The sequence below is a fragment of the Pteropus medius genome, unplaced genomic scaffold (genome assembly GCF_902729225.1).
Source record: "Pteropus medius unplaced genomic scaffold, Ma_sr-lr_union100, whole genome shotgun sequence".
Classification (NCBI taxonomy): Eukaryota; Metazoa; Chordata; class Mammalia; order Chiroptera; family Pteropodidae; genus Pteropus; species Pteropus medius.
Window position 1 is genome coordinate 5,889,145 of NW_024347790.1, and position 27,613 is coordinate 5,916,757.

Consider the following 27,613-nt stretch of genomic DNA (forward strand, 5'->3'; position numbering starts at 1 on the left):
TGCACCAGGTGAAAATAGATACTCTACATTCATTATTAAAACACCGCTGTTTTATAGGGAAAGAAATGTTGACTTTTTATCCCCCCCCCATTTTTGTTTTACAGATGTTCGAAGAAGAACCATTTATGAATACCACCGCGTAGAGTTACAGATGTCAAAAATTACCAACATTTCAGCTGTGGAGATGACCCCATTACCTAGTAAGTTAACATGTGAACATAGCAAGGTGGAAATAACGATCTACAAGTTTGATGTTCTGATCTGTTTACCAGTAATTATAACATGGTGCTTAGCATGCATACGTATCTTCATCCTATACATGTAATGGCATGGGTTTGTGACTTTTATTTTGGTTGAGCAATTGGGGTGGATGACTTTTATTATGGTGGAGCAATTGCTGGGGTTTTTTTTTTTTTCCTCCATGCTACCAGTTATTTTTGACTACTCTGTTCTTTCCTGTTTCCCTAGCCTGTCTCCAGTTTAATGGTTGTGGCCCCTGTGTTGCCGCTCAGATTGGCTTCAACTGCAGTTGGTGTAGTAAACTTCAAAGGTAAAAAATAATGACATGAAAATTATTTTTAATTTTAAAAAGACTCGTTACTTCTACTATTCCATTGAATTTTAAATGTATCAGGTGTGTTAATTATATATACATTAGCAAGTGTATACATATAAAGAAAAAAGTGACCAAAATGCAAAAAAAAAAAAAAAATTCACAAGTGAGAATTTTAGTATTTTTCCTTTGTCTGGTTTCTCAAAATTCCCAAGAAACTTCATAATCAAGAAGATCAATATCTGACATATATGTACAATCTCTATGGGGCTTAAGATAGATGATGATTATAATTAATGAGTCTTTAAATCGATGCTTTTGGTCCATATTCGACAGAAAGCATGGTATGAGATATCTTTACTCTAACAAGAGTAATTTATTCTTAATCACATGCACATTCTTAGTAAATCCCTGTAAATATCTCAAAGGTGACTGACCAAGATGAGAGGTGTAGTCTGACTAAAGTGTGACACTAACTGGTCCCGACATAAATAGAATGTATGGTGTCAGTCTGTGTTGTAACTGACTGAAACTTAAGCCTCCTCACTTGCTGGTGTCAGAGAAGGTTACTGATTTTCATGAATGGCAAAAAAGATTTTTCCCTCGAGTTTATAGGTGTCTGAATGATCATTTGTTAGAAATACAGAGTGAAGACTTTTAAATGTGTTTTGTTATTTACGCTGCCATTTTTTGCATCAATCACGTCCCAAGCACTGGGGAAGCAGCAGTGAACAATATAGATGTGGTCCTGCTCCCCCATGAAGCTTACAGTCTGTCTGGGAATGAGTCCCCTTCTCACTTTCAGAGTCTATTGAAAATCTGCTTTTTCCTCCAGGTGGAGAACCGAATCTTCAAGCTATTTGTCAGTGCATGTTGCATCAGAGCTTTCTGTTGTATAAGCATTCTGTGTCTTATCATCTTGATGCAGCATTTGCTGTGGTGATAGAGGCATGTTCAGGAATATTTTGAAGGCTATTGAAGTATTAAAAATAGAATGCACATTCCTTGATAACAAGCTTTAAGAAACATGTTTAACTTGCTGACTTTGGGGCAACCACTACATTATTCTGGATAGAACAGTATTATTTATTATAACTTACGTTTTGTTTTCAATTTAACATGTTGTTCCAATAATGTCCTTTGGGCAATGAGTTTCAAATAATAAAAAAGCAAGCAGGCGATTAGCTCTCTTAAAAGTAGGTTTTAACTAACTGTATCTCCGGAGTGGGAAGAACTGCTATAAAATTAAGGGTTTGTGGTTATATTTATATTTCACTGATATTTCACGCACACAAAAATGCATGCAGACCAGAAGTTATTCAAAATCTATTTAGATAATGACCAATGTGAATCTAAAGAGATGGCACTTTAACATGTATATTTAAATAATACTGAGCTCAGACATGAAAAATGCCCAAAGGAATGAAATAGGAGGCTCTGGGTTGGGGTGTGTATCTAATTCCAGTTCCAGTTTAGTAATGAGCTCCTCTGAGAAGTCTCCCTAAACCACAAGTTTGTGCGAGGTGCCCAGCCCCGTGTTTCCCTGGCATCCTTCATCATTAGCATTTAGCATATGACACTTGTTCATTTGTCCGTCTCCATTGCTGGTTCTGGGCTTGTTAAGGGTGATTTGTCCTTATATCATCAGTGCCTAAGAAAGTATCTGGTGCTGCAGAAAAATGGGTGAATGAATGAATGAATGAATGAGTGGTGATTAGGTTCCAAATGAAGGAATCATGATTAGATTTGTCTGGGACCAAAGGGTTTTCCAGTGGGACTTGCAATGCCGAAACCAGGAAACTCAAAGAAAAACCAGGTCAAGGTTGCCACCCAGCCAGAGTACTATTAGGATAACTCTCGACTGAAATAATGTTATGGTAATTGAAGGTTTGAAACGTTAGTCTAGAAACCTACCGTCTACTAACCATTCCATCGTGGTTTTTAAAAATCCAATTGAATGGGATATATGTTTAAAGTTCAAACAAGCAATTTTGGCAATCGAAAGCACCCACAAATGGTAAACTGCTTTATACTGTTATTACTTGCATCCAGTGGGGAGATTTCTCCACCAGACATTGTGCCACAGAATTTTCAAATGTATTTAACTCGTACAATATTTTTACAGTGGAGGAAACTGAGGCTTACAGAAGCCAAGTTAACCTGTGCAAGGTCTCACTGCTCTTAAGTGCTAAGTGTTGGTATTAAACCTTGATCTGTGTGACTCCCCAGCCTACGGTCTTACCACTTCACCTGTTCTGCTTCACACCTTCCAGGCTCCAGGTGGACTAAGCAAGTTAATTTTCATTGCCTGAAAAATAGACATAGTGCTGAAAGATCAATGTTTTTAATTGATATTGCAAAAACGCAGTACAGTTTTTTATAAATATAAAAAGAATGCATAAGAGAATCAAACAGAGCATAAGACTTTGGTATATTATTGAAAGTATAGTTTTTTTAAAATATTAATAGAAAAAAGAAAGGTGATAATACATATGAATGAGGAAGGAATTCATCAATGAGCACACTACTAAAAAATATAAGTTTTCTGCATGTTACCATTTGCTGTTTTGTTGAATACCAAAGCTTTGTTTAAAATCTTGGATTTACTTTTAATTCTTTAGCAACCCAGTTATATACATATCAAAACCTGCCTAATTAATTGGTTTAACTATGGCTCATTGCACTTTTGTTCAGCTGAATTTCCCCGCTGCACTTTATTAATTTCTCCTTAGACCTGTGAGCTTCAAACCTTTGCTTTGCTGCCTGGAAGCATTTCCCCAGACTTTAGATCTTTTATTATCAAATTCAATAAAGCGAGAGAAGTCTTATCCTAAGCAGCACAAAAAGTGCCTCGCAGATTTTTCTTTCATTCTGCTTACTTTCTCCTTTGTTCTCATTTATCCCTGAATGATAATCAGTTGGTAGTGATTACTGAAACTCTCAAGGTGGGCTTGCTCTCAAAAGATAAGTTTAATTGGTTTGTTTATTTCCTTTAATTCTCATTTTTTTAGGGTGCAAAAACTAAGGCAGAATGTTTGTAATGGCTCACCTAAGGTCTAAAGGAATTTGAGTCATAGGGACAGATAGAGAGCCATGATCAAAATTGTCTACCTAGAATAGGTGGCCCATTGCTTCTAGGTGACAGTGCCTTTATTTCTTCACTGCAAATCGAGCAGACATGAATCAACCAACTACAGCTATACCTTATATCTTTATTCATTCAACAAAAATTTTTTTCAAGTGTCTTTGTGTTCAAGTTATAATCCTAGATTCAGAGGTGAACAAAGAAGAAAAAGTCACTTCCTCACAGAACTTACGTTGTTGGTATAAGAGGATAGCTTTTAACCAAAGGGATATGCAGAAAATAGAGTTAATAGTGATGAGTGCTATGGCAAAAAGTAAATAAATAAATAAGTTAACAGGTCAACACAAGAGAAAATATAGCAAAATTGATGGGATGATAGGAGTTTCTTTGTTGGTCTAATGCTAAACAATCTTACCTTTCGAAGAGACCTTGGTTTCATCAGCCATCATTCTTCAAAAGTTTATTTTTAAATTGAAAATAAATATTCATTTACTAATATTTTACTTAAAATTTATTGACTACTTTCCACAGTAGTGTGAACAGCAAGCGCGAGTCTAAGCAATAGACTGGTAGTTAGAGCAATAATCAGACATTCATGAGAGCTTCACAGTTCTAGCAAGCCGTTAGATTGTAGAAGAACAAGCAGAAGAGTGATATGATTTCATTGTACTTTTTAAAATGTAACTCTGGTTGCTCCAAGGAAAATAGCTGTTTTTGGGGGTCCTTTTGGGTTTTCTGGTTGTTTGTTTGTTTGTCTTGTTTTGTCTGTTGTTTTGTTTGAAGAGAAAGAGGAGAATAGTAGAGATGTGTGCAGTAGTCTACAGGAGGGATGGTACCAGCTTGGGCAAGGATGATAATTATGGGTATCAAGAGAGATAAATAAATAGAAGATATATTGTGGAAGGAAACAAATTACTTGCTGATGGATTAGAAGTGAAGGAAGAGGGAAAGATGAGAATCAAGGATACTTCCTAGTATTTTGTACGAGCAGTTTAGTAGATGCTGGCATTCATTTTTTTGAGCTAAATAAGATGGTACAAGGAACAGAGCCTAAAGTGGGGAGAAATAAAGAGTTTGATTAGGGACAAGTTCAGTTTAAGGTACCTATCAGACTTCAAGTGGAAATGTTTAGTAAGTGAGGTAGATAAGCCAGAAATTCCAGGAGAGATTATCACTAGAAGTCCAAATTGGAGAGCCAGTATCATATAGGTAGTGTTTAAATTCCTAAGACTGAATGAGGTCAGCTATGGAGAGAGTGTAAATTGAAAACAGAAGAGATTCCAGGAATTGCCTAATGGCAATGCATAATGAGTACAGTGCTAATTTTCCATTACATAAAATTATTTTAAAGTATATTTTTATACATGTATATGTCTCTGAAAAGATACCTAAGAGACTGCTAACAATATTTGTCTCCGGAGAAACTGTAGTGATCCAGGACAATTTTGAGAATGGGTATTACTTTTCATTAAGTACTTTTTGTATGATTTGAATCTTCAACAGAGTTGAAGACAAAAGGTGCAATCAACAGGAAGAAATAAGAGAACATAAATTCTTTAAAGAGTAGAAACACAATCTTACTTATTTTACTGTCTTCCCCAGCACCCAACATAGTGCCTGGCCTAATAATGGAATCCAGCATATACAGTTGGACTGAATTATGCAGATAATTGAGGCCAGAGGTTTCCACTTTCCTGAGAATTCTAATTCTTCACTTTGGCTCTTATTATCCATGGACTTTGCCAGTGTCAACCGAATGGCCATAGTAAAAACTAAGCTGATGCCTGGCTTTAAGGGTCAACATTTATAATTAAGCATGTTAAACCCTGGGGAGTTAGACTCCTGGTGTCTTACTTCTAAAGAATTTTCCATCTTATATTTACTTAGCTTCAGTCAGAGTCATGGACTGATACTGGTAAAAATTTGGGAATAAATGCATTCTATGATTCCGCCCATCAAATGAATAAATATAGAATAGGCAAACTCCTACGTATGATAAAGACCTGTTTTTACAGAATGATAGTATAACATATTTACTTTGGAAGAAATGTGAGATGAGGGAAAGATGTTCCCAAACAACTACTCTATAGCTATATTTTTTCCAACCTGCTATTTCTATTGCATTTCCCTGAGCGTTCTCTGGCACTGTCTGTTATTTTCCACTGAATGAATTGGATTTCTTTGCAGTAATAAAAGAGAAACAGAGTATCACATGTAATGTATTTTTGAAATTTTGAAAATGTATAAGTCAGAAATACTGGCTAATTCATTATCGATATGAAATGTATTATAAACCTAAATTAATTAAGAATGAGAAACCATTTTTATATAGACACAGCTAATTTTTGAAAACTGAGTATATTCAGGTTATCATATGCTCATTCAGCTTACAGAAATTAAATTACCTAAGTTTGGGAGGAGAGAGAGATGGAAAGAACAAATTTAAATAGTGCAGCTGATCTCGCCTTTTCCCAGTCAGTAATCTTACGCTCCTGAAAGAAAGCACCAGCGAGACTTAAATACACACCTTCCTCCTTTGCTCTTGTTCCTGTGTTAACCCCTAACATGGGTACATTGGCAGCACTGAGTGTGGCTCTAGTGTTTCAAGACACGGTATTTTTCATATCACATGATCCCAAAGGGAAGCGAACCACGTCATCTTGGGTCAACCAGAAATCTCACAGTCTGTTCTGACGTTGGAGGAAGAACTGGTTGTATTAGCAGACAAGAGTGTCAGCTCCTGAGTAGACTGTCCTAAGGGAATTCGAAGCCTATTTTGACTCAGTATGATTTTTGTCTACCTACTCACCTCTCTATCTAGCCTTCAATTAAGGTGCCGATTCCATTGTATTCCTTAGAAGACCACAGAAAGCATTCTGTTAGTCTGATTTAGCTATAAAGCTTCATTAATGTGGTCCAAGATTTTAAGGTTGAAAAGAGAGGATCAGAATCCCACAATGGTTGAATGACAAGCCATATACTCAGAATAAAATTAAGGTAAATCAGTAGTTAGAATCAGTATAATTGTACTTGTTTAAATGTACCTTTTATAGATGGACAAAGCCATAGCTTATAACTCTCTTGATATCATATTTGAAGCTACTCGCACACTACACACGTACATGGTCCTGGCTTTGGTAGTAAGGTATGAAGCCTATGCCTAATAATCTCATAAAAGTCATTTAGGAAATCCAGGAGCCCTGATCCAAAACTAATGATAACCTTAGGCTCATTTCAATGGATTGGGCTTGCATCTAATTTCAGATGAACATTTAGAACTCACCAAGCTTTTTATTTAAGAATGTTAAATAAACTTTTATTGATCTGTGTGTTTCAATATGCTGACTTTTATTTAACTTGAAATCACCTCCATCTTCTTATCAGAATTACTAATTATTAATTTTTCAATAGTCAAAAATGTTACCATTTTCACTATATAAATCGAATGTCAGATTTAAGTGCCAGATATGAAGCTATTTATAACTCTAACAAAATCTATTTTTGTGTCTTTGATAGAAAGTATGTCCTTGTTGAAACATCAAATCCAAAAAAGTTATTTAAGAAGAAAAATGAATCGGAATACTTTACTGCCTAGTCGTGATAGACAGGAAGAAGAGAATTGCTTTCATTTCTGATTGAAGGCATCAGAAACACGTTAATTTTTAATTATATGCACTCGGCAACAATGGATAAATTACCCATCAGTCTGAAACTGGTGACCCCAGTAGCCCAAGGCTCAACTGAATGGCATTCTTCCTCTTTAATATATTCTTATTAAGTGTATTGGGCTTTCTGAGTCAAGGAATACTAGCTAGCCAAGGTGCAGGAGGAGTCTAGAATAAAGGAAGCATTCTTGCATTATTCAAAAGCAGTCAAAAATCCCAAAATGGAAACTAAGGCCATGTATTGTTGTCTCGGGTCGATTAGGCTGCCTTTCTGAAGACCTAGTGGCACAGCTGACAATTAACCAGATTAATCTTGGCCAAGTCAATGAAAGCTCTTTGAATCTATATCCTGAAACATGAAATACATATGTTATATAAATATTTTCAATTTTGATAGTCTTTAAATCTGAGTGGCCCCCAATTCAGTAGTTCTCAAATATTAGTACAGTTCAGAATTGCTACAGGAACTTGTGAAAATTCAGATTTCTCTGTAGCTCACCAAGGAATTCAAATTCAGGAGGTCCAGAGCTGAGCCCAGGAATTTAACTTTATAATAGACCTCTTTGGGGGTCCTGTAATCAGAGAGGAGCAGGTTGGAAATGCTGATTTTGCATGTGCGGGCCAAGAGTCCTATAACCCTGAGATGCTTATGTCAGAGTGGTGTGGAAACACTTTTTCCTGATTCGGAAGAGAGAAATATTATAGAAAAAAATACTCTAAAGTTAAAAATGTTTGTTGTTAAAATCTACTCAGATTTAATGAAGGAGATCTTGATAAAAGAAAGCATGAAGTTTTTATATATATAATAAATACAAAAGAAGATTTTAGAGCATTGTTAGCCAGTTAAAATCATTGGAACATTTTTGATTTCTGAGCTTTTATTAAATGACTGCTACCAAAGTGGAAATTCACTTGTTTTAAAGGGACTGAGGTGCTTGTAGAAATACCGTGCAGCCATAATCATTGTTTTCGAGATGCAATGCTTATAAGAGGTGAATTGAAATTTGAACTTTTTTAGTGCAAGACTCTTTATAATCCTTTCAAATTTAAATAGTCTTAACCTTTCTGTTAATTAGCTTGTTCTAAAATGTACCATAAACAAAATGATCTTTTAAGGATACAAAATTAAAGTCTATATTTTTTCCTTTTGAGCATTCCAAGCCTAGCCTTAACAAAAGTATATTAATTCTTTTTTGTGCGAATGAATTATAATAATACAATGAGGTATGATATGATTTTATCCACTGCATGAAAGCATTTTGAAGTACATTTCAATACAGAGATTCCTTTTGAAAAGTTGCATAATATATTAGAAACAGGGCTCACCTTTGGGGAAACTGCAGTGAATTGAAAATTGGCATATCGAGAAACTATTACCATTTCCTTATATCCCCTTTTAATGCAGTTTGAATTTTCACCACATACTCACATTACCAACAATTAGTCAGTCAATAAACAAACAAATTTTTTTCAAAGAAAGAAATATATATGTTAAAGTATACTAGGAAAATATGGATAATCTTTCAGAAAATTCTATAGTTAAAGAACCTTTCAGGAGCAGAAAACCTTCGATGCTGAAAGTAGTGGCTACATTTCTCTCCTTCAGAAAGATGATGTTTGATTAACTAGCCTTTTGGATATAAAGTACATGTATTTCTTTTTTTTTAAATGGTGAACTGTGTATTTTTATCTATCATTGCCTATCTATCTATCTATCGCCTATCTATCTACATATCTATTTTACATTTTGGTCTCTGTTTCCTTTTTGCTACTAACCATTTGCTAGTCTCTAAGGATGGCTATGAGTTCAGAATAGAAACCAGCTTTTTTCAAACTTTAAAGCAACAGCCTACGTAGTCACCTGACAACCAAGTCCCGCCTGAAATACCAAGGCATTCTTTTAAGTAATCTTTGATTTTTCTAGTGAGTGAATGCTGTGTCTGCCTTCCATCTGAGCACCATTTGGCAAAGTAGAGATAAAATCTGTAGAATTATTTAGCATCACATCTGTTTATAACAGCTTTTTCAAGATTAACCAAGTGATTCTAAAGTTTTGCTTAAGTGTTAACCAGCTGTGATCGCTGCATTTTATATGGTTATAATTTAGAAAACTAAATTTCAACAAATGCAACATATATATGGAGTAGCTAAAATGAAACGTTTTAGTGCTATGTTACATTTTTCATTTCCTTAGCTTGCTTGCATTAATACAATAATGGGTTCCCCCGGAAATAATTAAAAGTTAATTGTCCAAGAATGAAATTGAATTTGTTCAATTTAAAAACAGTAGGTGCTAAATTATTATGGGGGAAAAAAATGATCCATAAGGGACAAGGACATAAAAATTAAAAAGCAAAAAATAAAGTCCACAGCTGGATTCTGTTAAAAAGAAAAAGAAAAAAAAAAAAGACCTGAGTAATGGGAGAACCTTAGATTAACAGTCTTATATTGAAAAGACTGGCATTGTGGTAAAAAGAACATTTAATAAAAATAGTTTATGATTTACTATTTGTTTTACTGGAAATCTAATGTGAAGATATAGAAAGACATTCAAAATACAATATGTTAATACCCAATCCAGCTTTTTCAGAAATTATGCAAAAAAATGATAAAAATGTCATTGGGATAGTTTCTGATTTTTTTTTTGCAAAAATCTATCTCCAAGAAAAGTTGAAATATGACTGTTTCACATTTCTCATTATGAACATACACAACTTAAGATTTTTATGAAATTTTATAAATGCTAAAGAATATATTTTCTGTCAGGTTCTGAGTCAGAGATACAACCTTACCCCTTAAAAAGACCTGCCCAGAGTTTTGAGGGAAATTTTATGATAGGAATTCTGTCATTTGTGGAAAGTTTGGGAAATCCAGTAATTCAGCCATGCATGTAGTAATCCTGCTATTTCTTTCTTTCTGAGAACGCCTAGGTATTTTTTTTACATAACTTTAGGGCAATCTGACCAAGCTGGTACATGTAATTAGAGAAAACAAACAAGAAGGTATTTCAGTATAAAAATAGGACATTGTTTGAACCAAGATTAGCATTCAAGTTTTCCTTTTCTGGGATGTTATAAAGCAGATGGGCAGACTCTGGGTTAGTGAGACATTTTTTGTCCTTCCTAGAGCCACTTTTCTCTTACCTCAGCTCTTCAATTTTCCTTTCAATGACAATTCATAGTCAAGAAGGAACTATTCTCTCCAGGAAACTGACCTTGGCTGCAACCATTTCTAATGATAGGCCCTCCTAATAATACACAGATTTTATATTTCTGAAATAATATCTTTCGACCACCAGAGAAGACCTCTCTGGTGACCTGTGCCCTGAGCAGAATTCATCTCTCCTTCCTCTGCACTCCGCTAGCACACAGGTTTATTCTGCGCTGCCCAGATTTACTGCTGCTGCTCGGTTGCGTGATCTTTGAAAGAAAGGACAGGGAAGTTGTTTTAGGGAGGTACTTCATAGGGAGATACTTTAAATAATCGTAACGGCAACCTTTTATTCTATATTTACTACGAGACAGGCATCACACCAAAGCCTTTACCGCCTCTTTTAATTCTGTTTTCTCATTCAGTCCTTGCAAGTGTTAGAATCCCTGTTTTACAGATTAAATATATGAGAATTAGGGAGGTTGAGAAGCTTAGCCAAGGTCACGAAACTAGTAACTGCTGGAGCCAGGCAGGATTTAAAATAAAAAAAAATTTTTGAAGGATGGATGATTGGAGAAAGAAAAAGATAAATACTAGCGTTGACATTTCTCCATTAGGCCGCTATGCCTGATCTTGGCACATGTAGTTTACCAAGCATGTGTTTATATGCTGGATGAGCAATCCAAAGCAGGATGTCAGTCAGGGAAGGGGAAGAAGCCCCTCCCTCGCCTACTAAAATGGTTTTTTAGCTCATTTACATTCACATACATTGAAAACACATTTGAATGGTTTGTTGTAAAGATACCTACGAAGTTTCCTTCAATAATTGGAGTTATATTCATACAAAGTGCATGATTGGCAAGATAGAGTCTTCATGGAAAAAAAAACATGAATTGGAAAAAAGTAATAAAAACAGCACATGTAATTCTGATAGGGAATAAAGATTAAAATGATATGCAGCAAAAATGGTATATGAAGAATTTTTTATTTCCTATATGAGAGTTACTCCTGTATCAGTCACTTCACTGTGTGTGGTTTTCTGCTCTTATATCAGAAGATGGATCGTAAACAGACATCGGAGAGCATCGCCCCCAGACCCATGCTCCCAGTCTAACAAGAGAGAATAACTCTTGAGCAGTGGACATAAAATACTTCAGAATATACTTGAATTTTAGTGTGCAAGTATAAACCTAGATTGTATAAAATAATAACTCAAACAAAGAATACATACGTGGTAGTAGAAAAATATATAGGAACACATGACTGACAAAGCCTGTTGCAGGTGAACACAGAATTTGTAGAAATGTCTGTGAAGTGCGAAAATCAGATTCATTCCCTGAGTGCCACACGCCCGGTTTTCTCAGGGCAGGCCCGCTATGGCCTGTTGTCCCAGGGCCCCATTCCTTTCTCTCTCACCTTTCTCTCTCAAGATTGTAGTGGTTTGGCCCATACATTAGATGGTCGCCTTTCCTAACACCATTCCGGGAGTTTCGGCCATTGTGTAAGTTTTAGCCGCATTTGTGAATTCAGAACCTGAGGCAGTGCTAGAATTTCTAGGTTAGTTCAGTGATTCTCCATAATGGAATTCTGCTGACAGACACCATATGGCCCACAACCTGAAATATTGACTATCTGGTCTTTTACAAGAAATATTTGCTAGATAAATGGAGGACATATAACAATATATTGATTAATGGAAAAAAGTAACATATATATTCACAATAGATTCTTTTGGAAGAAAATATCGACTATCGGGTTTGGGGAGGTTTCATGAGGTAGAGAGCGACACTGGGATAAATGAGACATTTCTAATGACTATCACCAGGAAACATTAGTAAATGAAGGACCAGTTCATACTGACCTAATAGTGTTTGAAAATGAATAATAAAAAAATTTTTGAGGATGAGGAATGGAGGGGTCTTGTGAGCTGAAAGAGAGAATAAGGTGAAAATTCAGGTCCACGTATCTATTCTATATACACTTATATCATTTTTGCTATGAATATTTGTTTATCTGGCTTAAAGAGATGTGCTCTGAAATACTAAGTTAGTTTCATTAAATACAAATCTGAAGGAAAAAACTACATATCCAAGAATGCCTCTGTTAACATAAGGTGACACTAACTGTATTTTATGAAGCAGAAAATTGCTTCACACCCAAATTCGTCAAATCCTTCTTTTTTGCTGCCTTTAATAAGACATAGAACATTTGTACGCATGAGCTGCATAAAACTCTAATAGAATTAGCATTTAATAATTTGATATTTTATATGCTTGACAAATCTGATATAGAATAAAGCAAAGAAATAAGGAAACAGGACACATTTTTATGTCCAGGATCATTCCTTAAAGTGGAATGAATTTACTGATACATTGCTGGTGACCTCCATAGGGACCTGGGCCTGGTGCACTCTTACAAACAGACCCTTCAATAGAATAATAAACATTTGAAAATAAAACAAGGCTTTATGTGTAATAAAATTATACATACAATTTTTTAAGCATTGATATTACAACTTAGACTTCAAGAGGCAAATTGATCTCAAATATATATATATATTTATTGTAAAATTCTGATACATGCACTTTTTAAATAATAAAGGATTCATCTTGCATAACATTGCAGCAAATTCTAAAAGTCTTGGAAGTGTTTCCACCAAAATCAATTTGCTTTTTTTTGGACTAATCACTCTTGAGATGTTAGAAGGTGAAGCTAGATTCACCATGAGCCGAAGATATGAATAGAGAAACATTAGTTCTTGGTCAAAATAAATCGATAAGGTGGAACAATGATGATTTTCAAGTTTGAATGATTAATTTAAGCAAATACGTACCACCGCATATGTATAAAAAGATATGCTAATTGAACCTGGATCTTAGAAAAGTTATCTCACAAATATCTCTTGAAAGCTATAGAAGTGCATTATCAAAAAAATCATTAAGCAAATATCTTTTAAGAGACCATTTTCTACTGGTCATTTTAAGATTCGCTCACATACTATTATCTGGCATTTGTAATGCTTTAAATTACATCTTCTAGGGACAAATGGAAAGGGAAAAGTTGCTTGTCTTCTTTGAGTGCTCCATCAGTGTTATATTATCAAATTTTAAATGAGCTCATAGTACTTGTCTGAAAGATTTAATTACATTGTAGAATTTAATGATAACAAGCCTAGATTAATTAATCGGTGAGCTGTACAAATGATTTAATAAAATGGTTTTCACACTTTTTCTTCCTAAGCAGGAGAAATATTTTTGAACAATGAAACTACAAATCCAAAGCAATTAAAATTAGAGCTCCTTGGGTAAAGTCTGTGGATGGCGGACGAGCTCACAGCCAAGTGCTCCCACTTCCTCTTCCCCCACTATAGTGATTGTTGAGGGCCTCCGAAAAACTAAACCCTCAAGTCTGGACAACGCTTGAAAACCTGTGATTAAAGCAAGTTTCCTAGTTTAAAAAAATACTAACCTTCTTAATCCAGCCATTCTTTGGGCAGATTATTTGCAAGGACCCAAAATTGCCCTGATTAGAAACTCTTTGTCTCTTAAGCAATGAAAAACAGAGACGTTTATTTGTCTGAAACATTTTTTCAGTTACTCTTCCTGAAGAGATGCAGTCAAATGTCCTGGTCTCTTGTATTTCCTTAGAGTCTTTTGCTAAACGCTAATGAGTCAAAAAGAGTGAAAATTCATGCTACAAGTTCTCTGAGAAACTAGAATACCTTCTTTATCCGCTTCTCTGTAAATCTCCACATTCCGAGTAAAACTCTGAAACTTTTTATAGTAAAAAATATATAAATCAGGATAAAGACCTTTCTTTTAAGAGGCAGTCCTCTCATCAAAGGAATGTCTTTTTCCTTGCCGGAGCCCAACTTCGCCATTTTGGCAGACAGTGGTGAGGTGATTTATGCATCGTTGATCCACAGGAAGACAGACAGCTCAGAAAGCCCAGAGCCATGAATCTGAGCACAGTGGAATAAAAATTTATTGGTGAAACGGTAGCTCTTTACAGAGACACAGCACTCTTCAATCCCCAAGACTTTGTATGTTTCTTTTACTGAGCCAACACCAAAGTATAGGTCACTGTTCTTTCTCTCCACTTTTATTCATTTAAGCATAACATTTACTATGAAGTTAAGAAATTTTAAGAAAGGGTGTCAAAACTCGGAATTTTGCAAGTTCCAGTGGTTTTATTTGTGACTGAGTGTTTGTTTCAAAGGCTCACAGCCATAAGGAGAAATATTTTTCTCTTTCTTTTTCTTTTTTTATTCCCCAGAAGATTCAACTCTCACTTCTGTCCTACCAAGATAGCAAAGTTGAATGCTTGGCAAGGAATTTTTAGCTTCTGAAAGAATTCATTCATCAAAAAGAGAAGAAATTTCTCCTCTTTGTATTATCATTCTAATTATTTGGTTAAAGAAGCTGGGTCAGGCCTTAGAGGATGTTATATAGATTTTCAGTTATGGATCATATTACAGTGTCTTCGGTTTTCAATAACCACTTTTTCAACCTGTGCTAGATACTATAGATGGTAAATAACTTAACATTTATTGAACAAACTATTTCTGTCACCAAAAGAGGACTTATCTATATTATCTCATTTAATCCTCACCAAAACTTAGCAAATCTCCATTTATGATTATGAAATGCCAATCATAATTTGCCCTAGATCCTACCCACTAATCTTCAGTAATAATTTGCCACGGGTCACAATCGATGGCAGAGTCAAGAACTGAATCCAATTTTATGTGTACAATTCTAAAACTCGTGCTCTTTCCGCTAAATAGTACAGCCTCAAGTTTTTGCAGTAGTCAAATAGATAAAATTGTGAGGAATATTGCCACGTTGGGGTGAGAATTACACAACTGATAGTTATTGAACACATGCCAACTATTACATGCTTGAATGCTATTGGTTACTTCCACTGCCTTTCTTTCTTTTTCCCCATTATACCCATATTAAATGAGAATATTTTTTTCAGGTTTTTCCCCAGCAGCATGTTGAAAATTGCACATATAATTTAGTGGGGGTGGGAGGGGAAGCACTGTTTTTTTAAATAGAATAGTCACTTTATAAACATATATTCTAAAAGCCTGAAAAACACCTAATTTTCCTCATAGAAATAATTACCAATAAATATAATCTTCCTTTTCTAAAATAAAAATGTACAACATCTTATTTCTATATGTATATAATTTAAAAAAACAAAAGATAAATATTTATATAATTGTAAACATAGTCTTCCTCGATTACCATACCACAGCCTCAGATTATGATTTATCTTCTTTGAAGAGTTATGATGTTTCTAAAGAACTTGGAAATCTTTCATAAACAAGGAGCCAAGTTGTTAAAAATGTTTTCAGCCAGGTTCCGGCTAGTTGTCAAAGCCAAATTTAAGATCAATCAGTAAAGCAATAGCTTCTTCATAATGTTGGGAAAGCAACTTTGATTTTAAATGTTACTAGCCCCTGGTAAACTGAAGACTTGGTATTCATTTTAACTGTTTAACTTTTATTAGACAGTAAATGTTCTGCCCTCGAGCATAGTGCCATAACCTTGACTGAAGCTTGCACTGGGGAAAAGGGTCATAATTATCAGAGGACGCCACTCTGGGAGCCCAGCTTGGGCTGAGTGTCATCCAAGATGTGACTAGAGTGGAATGGTAAAAGGGACTTCAACAAAACAGAAGGAAAGGAAAGTAAGTGTAGTAGAAAGGGAAATGATTTAAAAAGGAGTTTGTAGAAAGCAACAATATCAAGTCTGTGTTGTTGTTGTTTGAGTTTCATCTCATCTCACCCTCGATGGAAATCTAGGTACCCTCCGTTGGAAGTACCCTCCTCTGGAAATCCTAGAGCTCATCATTGCTTAAGCTGACCATATTGACAGATCGCTCTGTGACCATAGAAGTCTAGTTTCCTTTGGCGATATATACACATCTCAGTGTTTTATAAAGAGGAATACCTACAACTTTTATCTTTTTAAAAGTAGCCTACAATTGGCACCCTACTCAAAAATGCTTACCCATTTGCTCTGCACATTGAACCCTAAGGTATCCTTTCAGTTATAGCTGACTGTGTCATTGTAGTAGTTAAATTATTAGCTTTTCAACTTTGTAAAATGTAACGCGTATTATTGCGTATCTCTAATGAGAGGTTTTTAAAGTGTATATGCATTGGAATTTATTGACTAGATATTTATAATAGCAAAAATTTAGAAGGAAAATCAATGTCCATGAAAAGGCTAAGGGTCAAACAGATTATAGTTCATCCATATGATGGAAAATTCTGCAATGATATCTGTTTATTGATATAAATGGTGTCAATAATATGTCAAGTGAAGAAAGCAGACTGTGGAATATTTATGCGGTATTATCAGTAGTAAATCTATGTATATACAGATGTATGTATATACATACATACGTCAAATAGGGTCTAATGAGGGTTGTTTTGAGTCTTAGCTGTTCAGTAACTCTATAATCTGATATGGCTGCTTTGTTTTTGCCACTTAATTGAGCTGAGTTGATTTCTCATTTTACTTTACACTCATGTAAGACATAAGGCAAGAGGGAATAATGATTTGACTATTCTCCCAAAGCTTCTCTGGCTTGGGTTCTAACTTCTCTTTGCCTCTTCAGACGAGACAATAAATGTTGATTGGAAATGGTGAGAGTACCCATTTTGTCTTGTTTCTGCTCTTAAGAGGAAAGCATTCAGTCTTTCATCACTATATCTGAGGTTAGCTGTAGATTATTCATAATACCCTGTATTATTTATGAGTATAGAATTTTAAACCCCCAAGTGTTAATCAAATTCAACAAAATTAAAATAACTTTAACACAGCTAAATAATAAATTTATTCTATGAATACTAACATGGCTTAGTTTAAAGAAATTGACCAATGCAATTGATGGGATTAATATTGATGCTCATCTGTTCATCTTAATAGATGGAAAAAATATTTGATAAAATACAACATTTTTTTCTTAAGTAAATATTAGCAGACTGAGGTAGAAGGATGCATATTAATACAATAATAAATATTAGCTCAAGCAATGGAAGAAATATACTGAACATTGAAGCCCCAGAGACGTTCTCATTAAAATAAGGGAGAAGGCCAGGATGTGATTACCATTATTATGTAACAGAACTCTGTAATTCTGGTTAATGCTCAGAGTAAAGAAACATAAATAAGAGACATGATTATTGGAAAGGAGAAGCAGCATTATTATGTGAAAATAAAGGAACTATTTACAAAATAACTACACAGAAATCGATAGCTTTACAATGGTCAGACATAACCATTTAGAAAATAAATGATTAAAACTCCTTAACAATAGCAAAAAAATAGAGTGATTACTAACAAACTTAATGATGTGTATGCCCTACTTAAGGAAAACAGGGAAAGTTTGATGAGATAATTAAAAGAACACTTGAAAAAATATTGTAATGGATGGAAAATTACAATATATTAAGATGTCAGTTATTTCTATATCAATTCTATCAAATTCATAATAGGATTATTATTTGGAACATAAGAATGTGATTATAAAAAATGACAGAAATGAACAAATGAATGAGACTACTCAAGAAAAATTTAAAAACAAGATCAATAATGGAAGACAAACTATTTGGTATTAAATTATGGTATAAAACTATAATAATGAAATTGTTATAGGACTTGTACAAGAAGGAACTAAGCAGTTAGTGGGAGAGTATGCAATTTCAGAATTTCAGGCCTTAGCATATGAGGTTATGTGATAACATGCAATTTGCCCCAAATGGTTAAAGATCTATTAGTTGACAAATGATCCAAGGACTCTTAGCCATCTGTTTGAATAAAGATTTTTTTAATTTAGATTTGCTTCTTACTTCACACCATATACCAAAATAAGTTTAGAATAGATTAGAGAGTAAAAGTAAAAAATGAAATAATGGGCAAACTAGGAAAGACTATGGCAAATATTTACTTAATGCCAAAGTAGTAGAGGCCTTATTGAGCAAAAAAAGCAAATAAAGAAATCTTGAAAGAAAAGGTTGAAAAACTTCAGAATATAAAAATACAAATAGCTATATAGCAAAAAAAAAAAAAAATCATATTTAGACTTGAATGACAACTTACAGACATGATCTATCTCATAGAGATTTAATATTCTTGGTTCATAGAAACCCTATTTTAAAAAAAAATAGTCCAATCAAATAAAAGGGGGAAAATAAATGAGTATACAATTTAAAACTGTAGAAACACAAATAGTCGATAAACATGTTTTAAAAGTTTAACCTCACTTGTACATAAGAAATGTTCATTAAAACATGGTACATTGTTTTTAATCCATTAAATTCCAAAAAGGATGATGGTGTATATTCTTATAAGGGTTAAAATGGCATGTATGTGCTTATATATAAGTTGAATAAACATTTTATAAAGCTATATAATGAATGCAAATTATGCTGTCCTTAAAATGAACTCTCAAGAGATATTTAAGGACATGGAAAAATATAGCCCAGACTATAATATTAACTATGGAAAAACAAGTTATCACGTTATTATTCCAGTTAGATTAATATATAGATATGTCAATATGCATTAAATAAAGACTGGACAGGGGAAAAAAACCTAACAATACCTTAACATTAGGATAACACTTACTTTAATTTCTATTTTCATACTTTTCTGTAATTTCCTATTTAAACGATTATTTTAAAAACCAGAAAATGCTATCTAAAGCATCATTTTGATTAAAATTTCATACTATTTATTGAGATAGTATTATTCAAACAGAGAGTTACAATTCAGAAGGGCTATCAATTACCCAGTGGGTTGCAACCAGCATTATATTTTTTTTAATGAAATAGAATGGAATAAAATATATCTGTGCTTTATGTGAATCTCTCAAAAGAAAAAGAAAAAGAAATATCACAACAAATATTTAGTTTCAGTACATACACATGAACACACAACCACAAACACACAACCACACACACGTACTGAGATATGTATTTGTCTAAATCCTTGACGTTACCCATATTTTTTACTATGATTTATTTCAAAAAGTTTGAGAGACTATATTGGAGTAATCTGTTCATAGAATTGAAGATTTCTGAAATTGCATACTTTACATTGCTAGCACATTTACGTTCCCTTCACAAAGGTGAAATAACCAAAAAGGTGAAAATCGTTGCAAAACTCAGATTGAACTATTTCAACCACTGCTGGTTTGAAAATCAAATTAACAAACTCAACGCCCAAAGGGCTTAAATTTATGAAAATATAGAATATATAATGCTCTGTAATGAAGGATTACTTAAGTCAATGCACAAGCTTCCTTGCATCATTTAAAATTCTCTTAGCCAGCATATTTCTATGTGCACTAGCAGTGTGTAAGAGTTAGATAGGGAGCAAAGATAAAAACTGAATTTTTACTGTGAGATTAGTATTGCAAGCAAATCAGCCTTTTGAGTCAAATAGCTCTTAACTTTTTCCATATGGGTAAATATTTCATTTTCTTACCCCTTCTAAGTAGCATTTTAAGGAAGTTTTTTTATGTAAGTAGAAGTACTCGAGTATCTAACAATCTGGGTAGACTTGGCATCTTCCTAATTAAAACATGCTGAAAGTTCACTGCTTCAGGCTATTACTAATTACTTTGCCCTGATATGTGTTTAATGATTCTCCAGTATATCACTGATTCTGTTTTTATGCATCGCCATTTCAATGCATATTTCATTCTACTTCTATTTAAAGTAGTCTTAGGTCCTTCATTCCCTTAAAGCATTGACAGTGACAAATGAGGATATTTTGCCAACATGGGCAGTGGCTTTTGATCAGAATAATTTCTAAAAAGGTTAGCTTTTTTTCACATAAGCCGAAATGTTCTAGCTTCACTCCCAACATCAATTCTTTCCTACCCTACACACTCCAAAACCAAAATCAGGAGGTGACACTCATGGGAAGAAAGAATTCCAGCATAAAAAGCCAATGACATAAATCATGTTCCTTATTTAAATATTTTTTAGTGAAAGGTAGGGGGAATAAAAGCCAAAAATATCCTTTTTTACCAATAACTTGGGAGGAAAGAGGAACAAGATGTGAATTTTTTTAATGAGGTAATTGAATTGATATTGTTATACTTTAAAACTCACATTAAGGCTACTCTACATTCTGAAAACCTATAAGAAAGATTACACCTGCATCTCTACAAGATACCACATGTGTAAGTGACAAGGTTCTGGATATCGAATGTCAGATGTTTTGACCCGAGTTTTTTGTCTGAAACTTATTTCCACAGCAAAATTTCTGCATTCTGCCCATAATTATTTTTATTGACATTACATTATGAATCTGAGCTACAAGTAATATCAAGAGCTTTCATTAAAAGAAAACACAGTATGCAAACATAATATGCATATTCTTGCGTATTATAATGATGTAAAGTTTCATAATTTATCCTATAGTATTGTCTCTGTAATAGATTACACTGTAGTTAGATCCATCTGCCACTCCCAGAGTGACATAAAGATCTTCAGGCATAAAGATTCCAAAAACCTTTAAGCTCTTGATATCAGGAGAAATGTTTTTAGAGGTGAAATCACTTACCTCATGCCTAAGGCCATTTAGAAACAATAAGCATGTTCCATACGGAAAGTGAGATATTATTTTTTTACTAATTTAATTTTTATTGAGACTAATGATGATTATCAAAATTTAAATTTTTATGACCTACCTTTCCAATTAAAATTTTTCACTATTTCAAAACAAACTGATTTTTCCATATCTTCAGCTTCATACTACCTATTGTCTATTTTACCCTATGATAAAATATGTTATTAGTTATAATCACAGCTGTTTTTCATTATACTCATTTCTCATCTAAAATACTTCTACTTTTTTTAAAAGCATTTTTCCATTTCTTTGATGCTGGAGGATCATTTTTCATACTTTTATAGACTGGCAAGAAAATTTGCTAAATGTACATTTGATTTTTCCATTAAGTTAACACACTATGATAAATACACCTAAGGCTGCAAGGAACATTTAAATCAACAGGCACCTTAATGAGGTATTTGTAGTAAAATTTTTGGATTTCACAGATCTCTAATTTTAGACAACAATCTAGAACAGAGATCCACAAACTATAGCAAGTGGGCCAAATTTGACCCACTTCCTGTTTTTGTAAATGCAGTTTTATTGGAACACATGCCCACTTATTTCTTTATGCATTTGTCTTTGCTTATAAACTACAATAGCAGAGATAACTAGGACAGAAACTATAGCTTGCGAAGCCAAAAGTACTTACCATTTGGTCCTTTGCAGAAAACATTTCCTACTCCTTATCTAGAAACTAATTGCTAACTAGGTCTTAAGATTCTGTAAAGTTGCTTCCATAAGTTCTCTATTATAGATGTTTCTTCTCACTGGTGAAATGACTCATGTTCAATTGTACAGTAAGATTCACTTCATTTTTAATTTTTATGTATTGCTTGTGTGTGTGTGTGTGTGTGTGTGTGTGTGTGTATTTAACATTTGCTATATCCTTTACTTGAATGTATTACCTTTTTAAAATAAGATGTTTTTGAAACCTTTTCTACAAAACTGAGACAAGTTAGAGATTTGATGAGCTTTACATTTTAGTCTCTGAACTGGATAGATGCTGCAAGCTAGAATACTGTTGTGTTTTTTCGGTTTTTTTTTTCCCCCACTAAGCTTCCTTATTTAATGGGGTTCACTTAACGTGGTTCCTGGGAGGTTTGAAATCAGCATCCCATTGAAATTGAGTGGGGAATAGTTCAATTAAAGTATAGCTGTTTATCCATTTGCTTTGTAATTAGATGAGAGTGAGAAGAAGAGAATAACTTGAAAATGAGCACATTGGAAACCTAGTATAATTAGGAGCTCAGACTGTACTGGAATCAGTTTTTGAAAATTATTTACAAAGCCACATAATCTGTCTTATTTATAAATATTGAATAAAGAATCGGCCCATGTTTGAGAGCCAACTTAGATTTTCTCTCATAGGATTCTATAATACTAATTCCCAAATATGATGATAAAGGACATTTCACATTAATGTGGTACACAGAATTAATTCCTAAACATTCTCCAAGGTGCTGTCTATAAAATGAAAATCTCACTTGCTCATTTTTCAACAAATGTCGACCTTACTATAAGCATATTACAGTCATCACTTAGGTTTTGAAAACAGCTGATATTTACTAAATATTAACCATGTACCAAGCTGTAATTTCAATCCTTACATAACCTCTCTTACCTCATTTTACAGATGAGGAAAGAAGCTTAGATAGGCAAAATAACTTGCCTAAGACCACATACCTATTTTTTGCCCAAGCCAAAATTCCAGCTCAAGCAGTTTAACCCCAGAACCTCCCTCTGAACCATGTTCTCCCCAAATTCTTATGAGTAGATAAGCTGGAGCACAACTAGCTGTAGTGTAATAACGATGCTAGCACTTGATATTGGGGGGACACTGAGAAAGGGTCGCTAAGAAAGTAGATGCTTGTTGGAAGAGAGAGGCTTGAGTTCGGTTGGTTTACTTGGGCTCACTAATTAGAGACAAAGAAGATATTGCAGGCATAAGTCATAGCATGTTCAGTGGCAGAGACGTGAAAGAGCACAGCACATTCAGGGAGGGGCGCTAAGGGGCCTGAGAACAGGTTGTATGTAGCCCACGGGCTAGAGGAGTGAGAAATGAGCCTGCCATTCAGCCATACTGTACAGAAGGTCAGTGGTTTTCGGATTTCACTGTGGTAAGAATCACTTGGGGTGCTTGTTCATGATGAAAATTGCTGGACCCAAACTGCCTGAGAATCTTATTCAGCTAGACCCAGGAATTTACATTTCAACAGGAGTATGAGATGGTTACAGTGTAGAAATGTCGAGAAATCAGCATGCTGGAGCATGACATGGTTAATGTTGTGTTTTAGGAAAAACAACACAGCAGCTCAGGGCAGAGAGGAAGTTGTTCTCAAAAGTGATTTGTGGTTTATTTTGAATTCAGAAATAACATAAAGGTGGTTTTTCATAATGATTTTAACACACACACACACACACACACACTTTTGTTTATAATTGCTTTCAGACACTATTTAGATTACTAGATTATAAAAAAATGCTAAAGGAGCAGGATCTAGTTATATTACTTTTTAAAGGCACTGTAAGCCACAGAAATGCATGAGCTTTTCAAACCAAATCTCATTTGTATTTGCCGTGCTCAGTTCTTCCTACTCTAGCAATTAGTAGACTGCAGATCAATTAATAGGGAATCGATTGTGAATAAATGAATTACTTAATTGAATCACATATTTTCAGTAGAACCTAATTTCACACAATATAACTGGGGAATCCTTTAATAAATCAGGATTGATTTACCCATTTAAAGGACAAATTACTAAAGATGAAATTTCAGTTGACCCGTAAATTTAAGATTTACTATTGTCTTGTTATAATATGAGGTAAAAGTTGTTATTTCTCAGTGGCTTTGAATACATCTGCAATAGAGTAAGCGAAGACAAATTGCATTTTATAAATTATCTGTTTTGTTTAATTTTTGTGGTCAAGTGTCTCCAAAAAAATATTTTTATTGCAGAAAATTGACATATCCTCATCTTGAAAAAGACAATGTCAGTGTGTACATTTGGAAATATTTTTTAAAACACTTGAAAGGAAAAAAGGAGAGAGAATAACCATCTAACTCATCTGGAATTAAATAGACTCTAAATGTCAGTTTCTCTTTGGATAACCAGAGATGGCCTTGACCAACTGAGTATTCTCAAAGTTAGCATGCCAGATCACACACTGATGTTTATTCCACACTTAAGCTTGTTCAGCACAGATGGTAGGCATAAAATAGCTGAGCTCTAATGAATCATGTCTGGGCCGAATGATAGATATGGTCATTTTTGTTGACAGTAAAGTTGTTTTCACATTCCACTTGAATTATGCTCATTCATGCTGTAGTACATAATCTCTGGCAAAGATTCTTAGGAAAAGTCATCATGTGGACTCACTGCAAAACAAGTGGAAAAAATAAAGTAGCACTATATAAGTCCTATAAGAAAATATAAGACAAAAATTGAACAGCCTCCACTTATTTTTAAAGAACATAAATATCTTAAGATGAACATTTACTAATATGGATTCATATATATTATATGTAAATGCACATATATTATATGTAAATGCATACTTAGATATTAAAATTCAAGGGCAATGTAAGTCTTTAATCTTAATAGACTGGCAAAAATATTTTTAATTTCTAACGTGAAAAAGAAATCATGTGTCAGACATACTAGGTATGATCATATATTCCACTGGCCCTAACATTAAAATGTTCAAATCAAGTTTGGTAAATAAGATATAAATAAGCACATGAAATTTTATATAAAAGAGAAAGTTAAATAGGTAAGTACAATGTGATCAACAGCAATTATACAGCTTTATCAGAATGGGCTCTGGAGAGTAATTTCTGAGTCTTGAAAAATGAATGGACTGTAGTTAGATAAGGAGGGCAGAAAGTTATTCCAGTCAAGGAAGAGAGAAAGAATCAACCAAAGCTTATTAGCCCGGTGCTTCCTATTAGACCCGTTAGATATGACCTCATCATGGTGAGGTCAAGAACACACTCAGGTCAAACAATTCACTAGAAGGACTCACAGAACTCAGAAAAGCTGTTGCACCCCAAGTTGCCATTTGCTGCAGCAAAAGGATACAGATTAAAATTAGCAAAAGTGAAAGGCACGTAGAGCAGAGTCCAGGAGCAACAAGTTTCCCGTTGTCCTCTCCCAGTGGAGTTGTGCAGACAGCACTTACTCCCCCAGCAACAGTTTATGAAAACACACAGCGTGTACTGCCAACCAAGGAAACTCGCCCAAGCCTTCATGTCCAGGGTTTTTATTGAGGGTCGGTCTCATCAGTATGAAATTCTGCATGACTAACCTTATCTCTAGTCTCCAGCCCCTGCAGAGGTCAAACTCATACAGCATGGCCCAGGGCTTCAAGCAAATAAAACAGACATTCACCATTAATCATATTGTCATAAAAATCTCACATAGCCCGAGCCCCGAGATGTGCAGAGACACTCTTATCCGGCAGGATATTCCAGGAGGCTAATTCCCAGGAGCCAGACAAGGTTTGAAAACCCCAAACCTGCTGAGTGAACCCTTTACTGCACAGAGCGTGTTTGACTGTGGATCTTAAACTTAAAAATTGAAGAAAAACAAAGAGATCTGAAATCCTGAAAAATGATACCTGCAAAATATTTGTCTGTATCTATTTGTTTGGGTGACGAGGGAAGAAATGGGGAAAAACAACTTCATAGCATGGCAGTTGGCCTTACCTTCGGGTAGAGACCCAGGTGGCCCGCATAGTGAAGGGCGTCGCAGTGGAGTCATTCGTTGCCGTGTTTGATCGTAACCACGTGACAACATAGGGGTGAGGTGTTACACAGAGCCCTGTGAATACTTCACTGTGGCTCCAATGAAGAGCTCTGTAGGAAAAAAGCTTATGTTGTTTTAAACTGAAAGTTCGAGAATTAACTACTTACCAGTCTTTTTCTTTTAATTTTTGCCCCTCACTCTGCACCCCATGCTCCCTTTTCTGAACTGCAATGTGGTCTTCTCTGAAGATGTTCCAGTGGATTCGATCGCCATCGGCAGGACTGGGTGGACAGTGGATGCCCTGAAGAGGTACATGTATGCTTTATTATGACAAGATTCAGAGGACCAAGCTCTCATATCTAGCTGCCACAATATAATGAAAATAGTTATCTAATTTGATCAAAGTAGCTAGCAGTTATTGAGTCCCTCATGTGTGCCAAACTTTGGGTTTAAGTCTTTGCATGTATTTTCTGTTTATTCTCATATCCATCCTACGAGGCAGGAACTGTTATTAGCCCCATATTACCAAGTAGAGAAGAGAGAGGGGTGAGGGGAGGTAGTGGGGAGGGGTGGAGTGAGGGTATTCAAAGCTGAGTATGTGGCTAGGGAATAGCAGAATCAGGATTTGAATCTCTATGAACAAAGGGTCATTCTCTTAAACGCTTGCTACTTTTCTAAGATCTAGGAAGCCGTTTTTCATCTTATTCACTCAAATTACAAAACCATTGGTATGGAGGAGAAGATTAATTACAGAAAATCGATGTGATATAAGAAGTTAGAACAGATATAGCATGAAACAGTAACTCCCAGGCAAACATGATAAAATGATGCAGTGAAGTGATTCAAACAAGTGTGTACAAATGCAGAGGCAGTTTTTACCTGTTTTAACGTTTTCTAGTGTATTGGATTTACACTGTCATTTCAGGGTCACATAAAGATATTCTGTAAAGTTCACAAAGGAAAGTATTTGTTCCTTCTCCCTTTGTTAAGTTTTAGGGTATGAAGTTTGAATAAAAACCACTTTTTCTCATCAGTCAAGCAAATCATGTCGAAATACTATTTTAAAAATTATTAGATGATCAGTAGTTGCTAGATTCTTTTTGAAAATTAAAATTTTATTGATAATGTCTCATAAATATATTGATAAATACGTCTTTGAGAATATTCTTGAATTTTAATCAACTTTTGAGATTTAGTTGGGTGATTACAATGATATAAACTAATGCATCTATAAACTAATGCAGCTTAGTTCAAAAAGAAAATATATTGACACAGTCATAGTTGTGTTTTCAGGTTGATGTGTCTTTCACGTAATCACAGTTACCTCTGATTTAATTTAAAAATTAAAATTTTAAATTTAATTTAAATTAATTTAAATTAAAATTAATCCATTTTCTGATTTTTATTTAATTTTTAATTAAATGTTTAAATTGAATATCTATGCTTCCATGAAGATCAAGGGTAGAATTCAGACGTCTTAATTTTCTTCTTTCAGTGTGGGCTCACCATGAACCATAGGAGACAGAAAAGAATCCATCATATTTTAAGCCCTCCTAAATATATTTGTGGGGAATTTACCATGTTTTGTGGCCTGTACTAAGCACTAAAATTACAAAGATTAAAAAAAAAAAATGCCCCCTACTCCCAAAGAGCTCAGAGTCCTAATACATTCTTCAGTATTCAGTGCTTCCTGTTTTATTCTGTAGTTAAATTATCAACATTACTAGCTTTATGGTAAGCAGTTCTCGCCTTCTTTTACAGATAAGTAACAA

At 34.3% G+C, this 27,613-nt stretch overlaps 1 protein-coding gene across 3 annotated transcripts in view; it reads left to right on the plus strand.

Moving 5' to 3' along the window:
* Positions 1 to 27,613, plus strand: part of PLXDC2 (plexin domain containing 2) — a 373,661-nt gene that overhangs the window by 281,359 nt on the left and 64,689 nt on the right. For all 3 annotated transcript variants that reach the window (XM_039877520.1, XM_039877519.1, XM_039877518.1), the window contains 3 exons: positions 105 to 200; positions 469 to 550; positions 26,090 to 26,150. In XM_039877520.1, the coding sequence (XP_039733454.1) occupies positions 105 to 200; positions 469 to 550; positions 26,090 to 26,150 (239 nt within the window). The remainder of the gene's footprint in view (positions 1 to 104; positions 201 to 468; positions 551 to 26,089; positions 26,151 to 27,613) is intronic.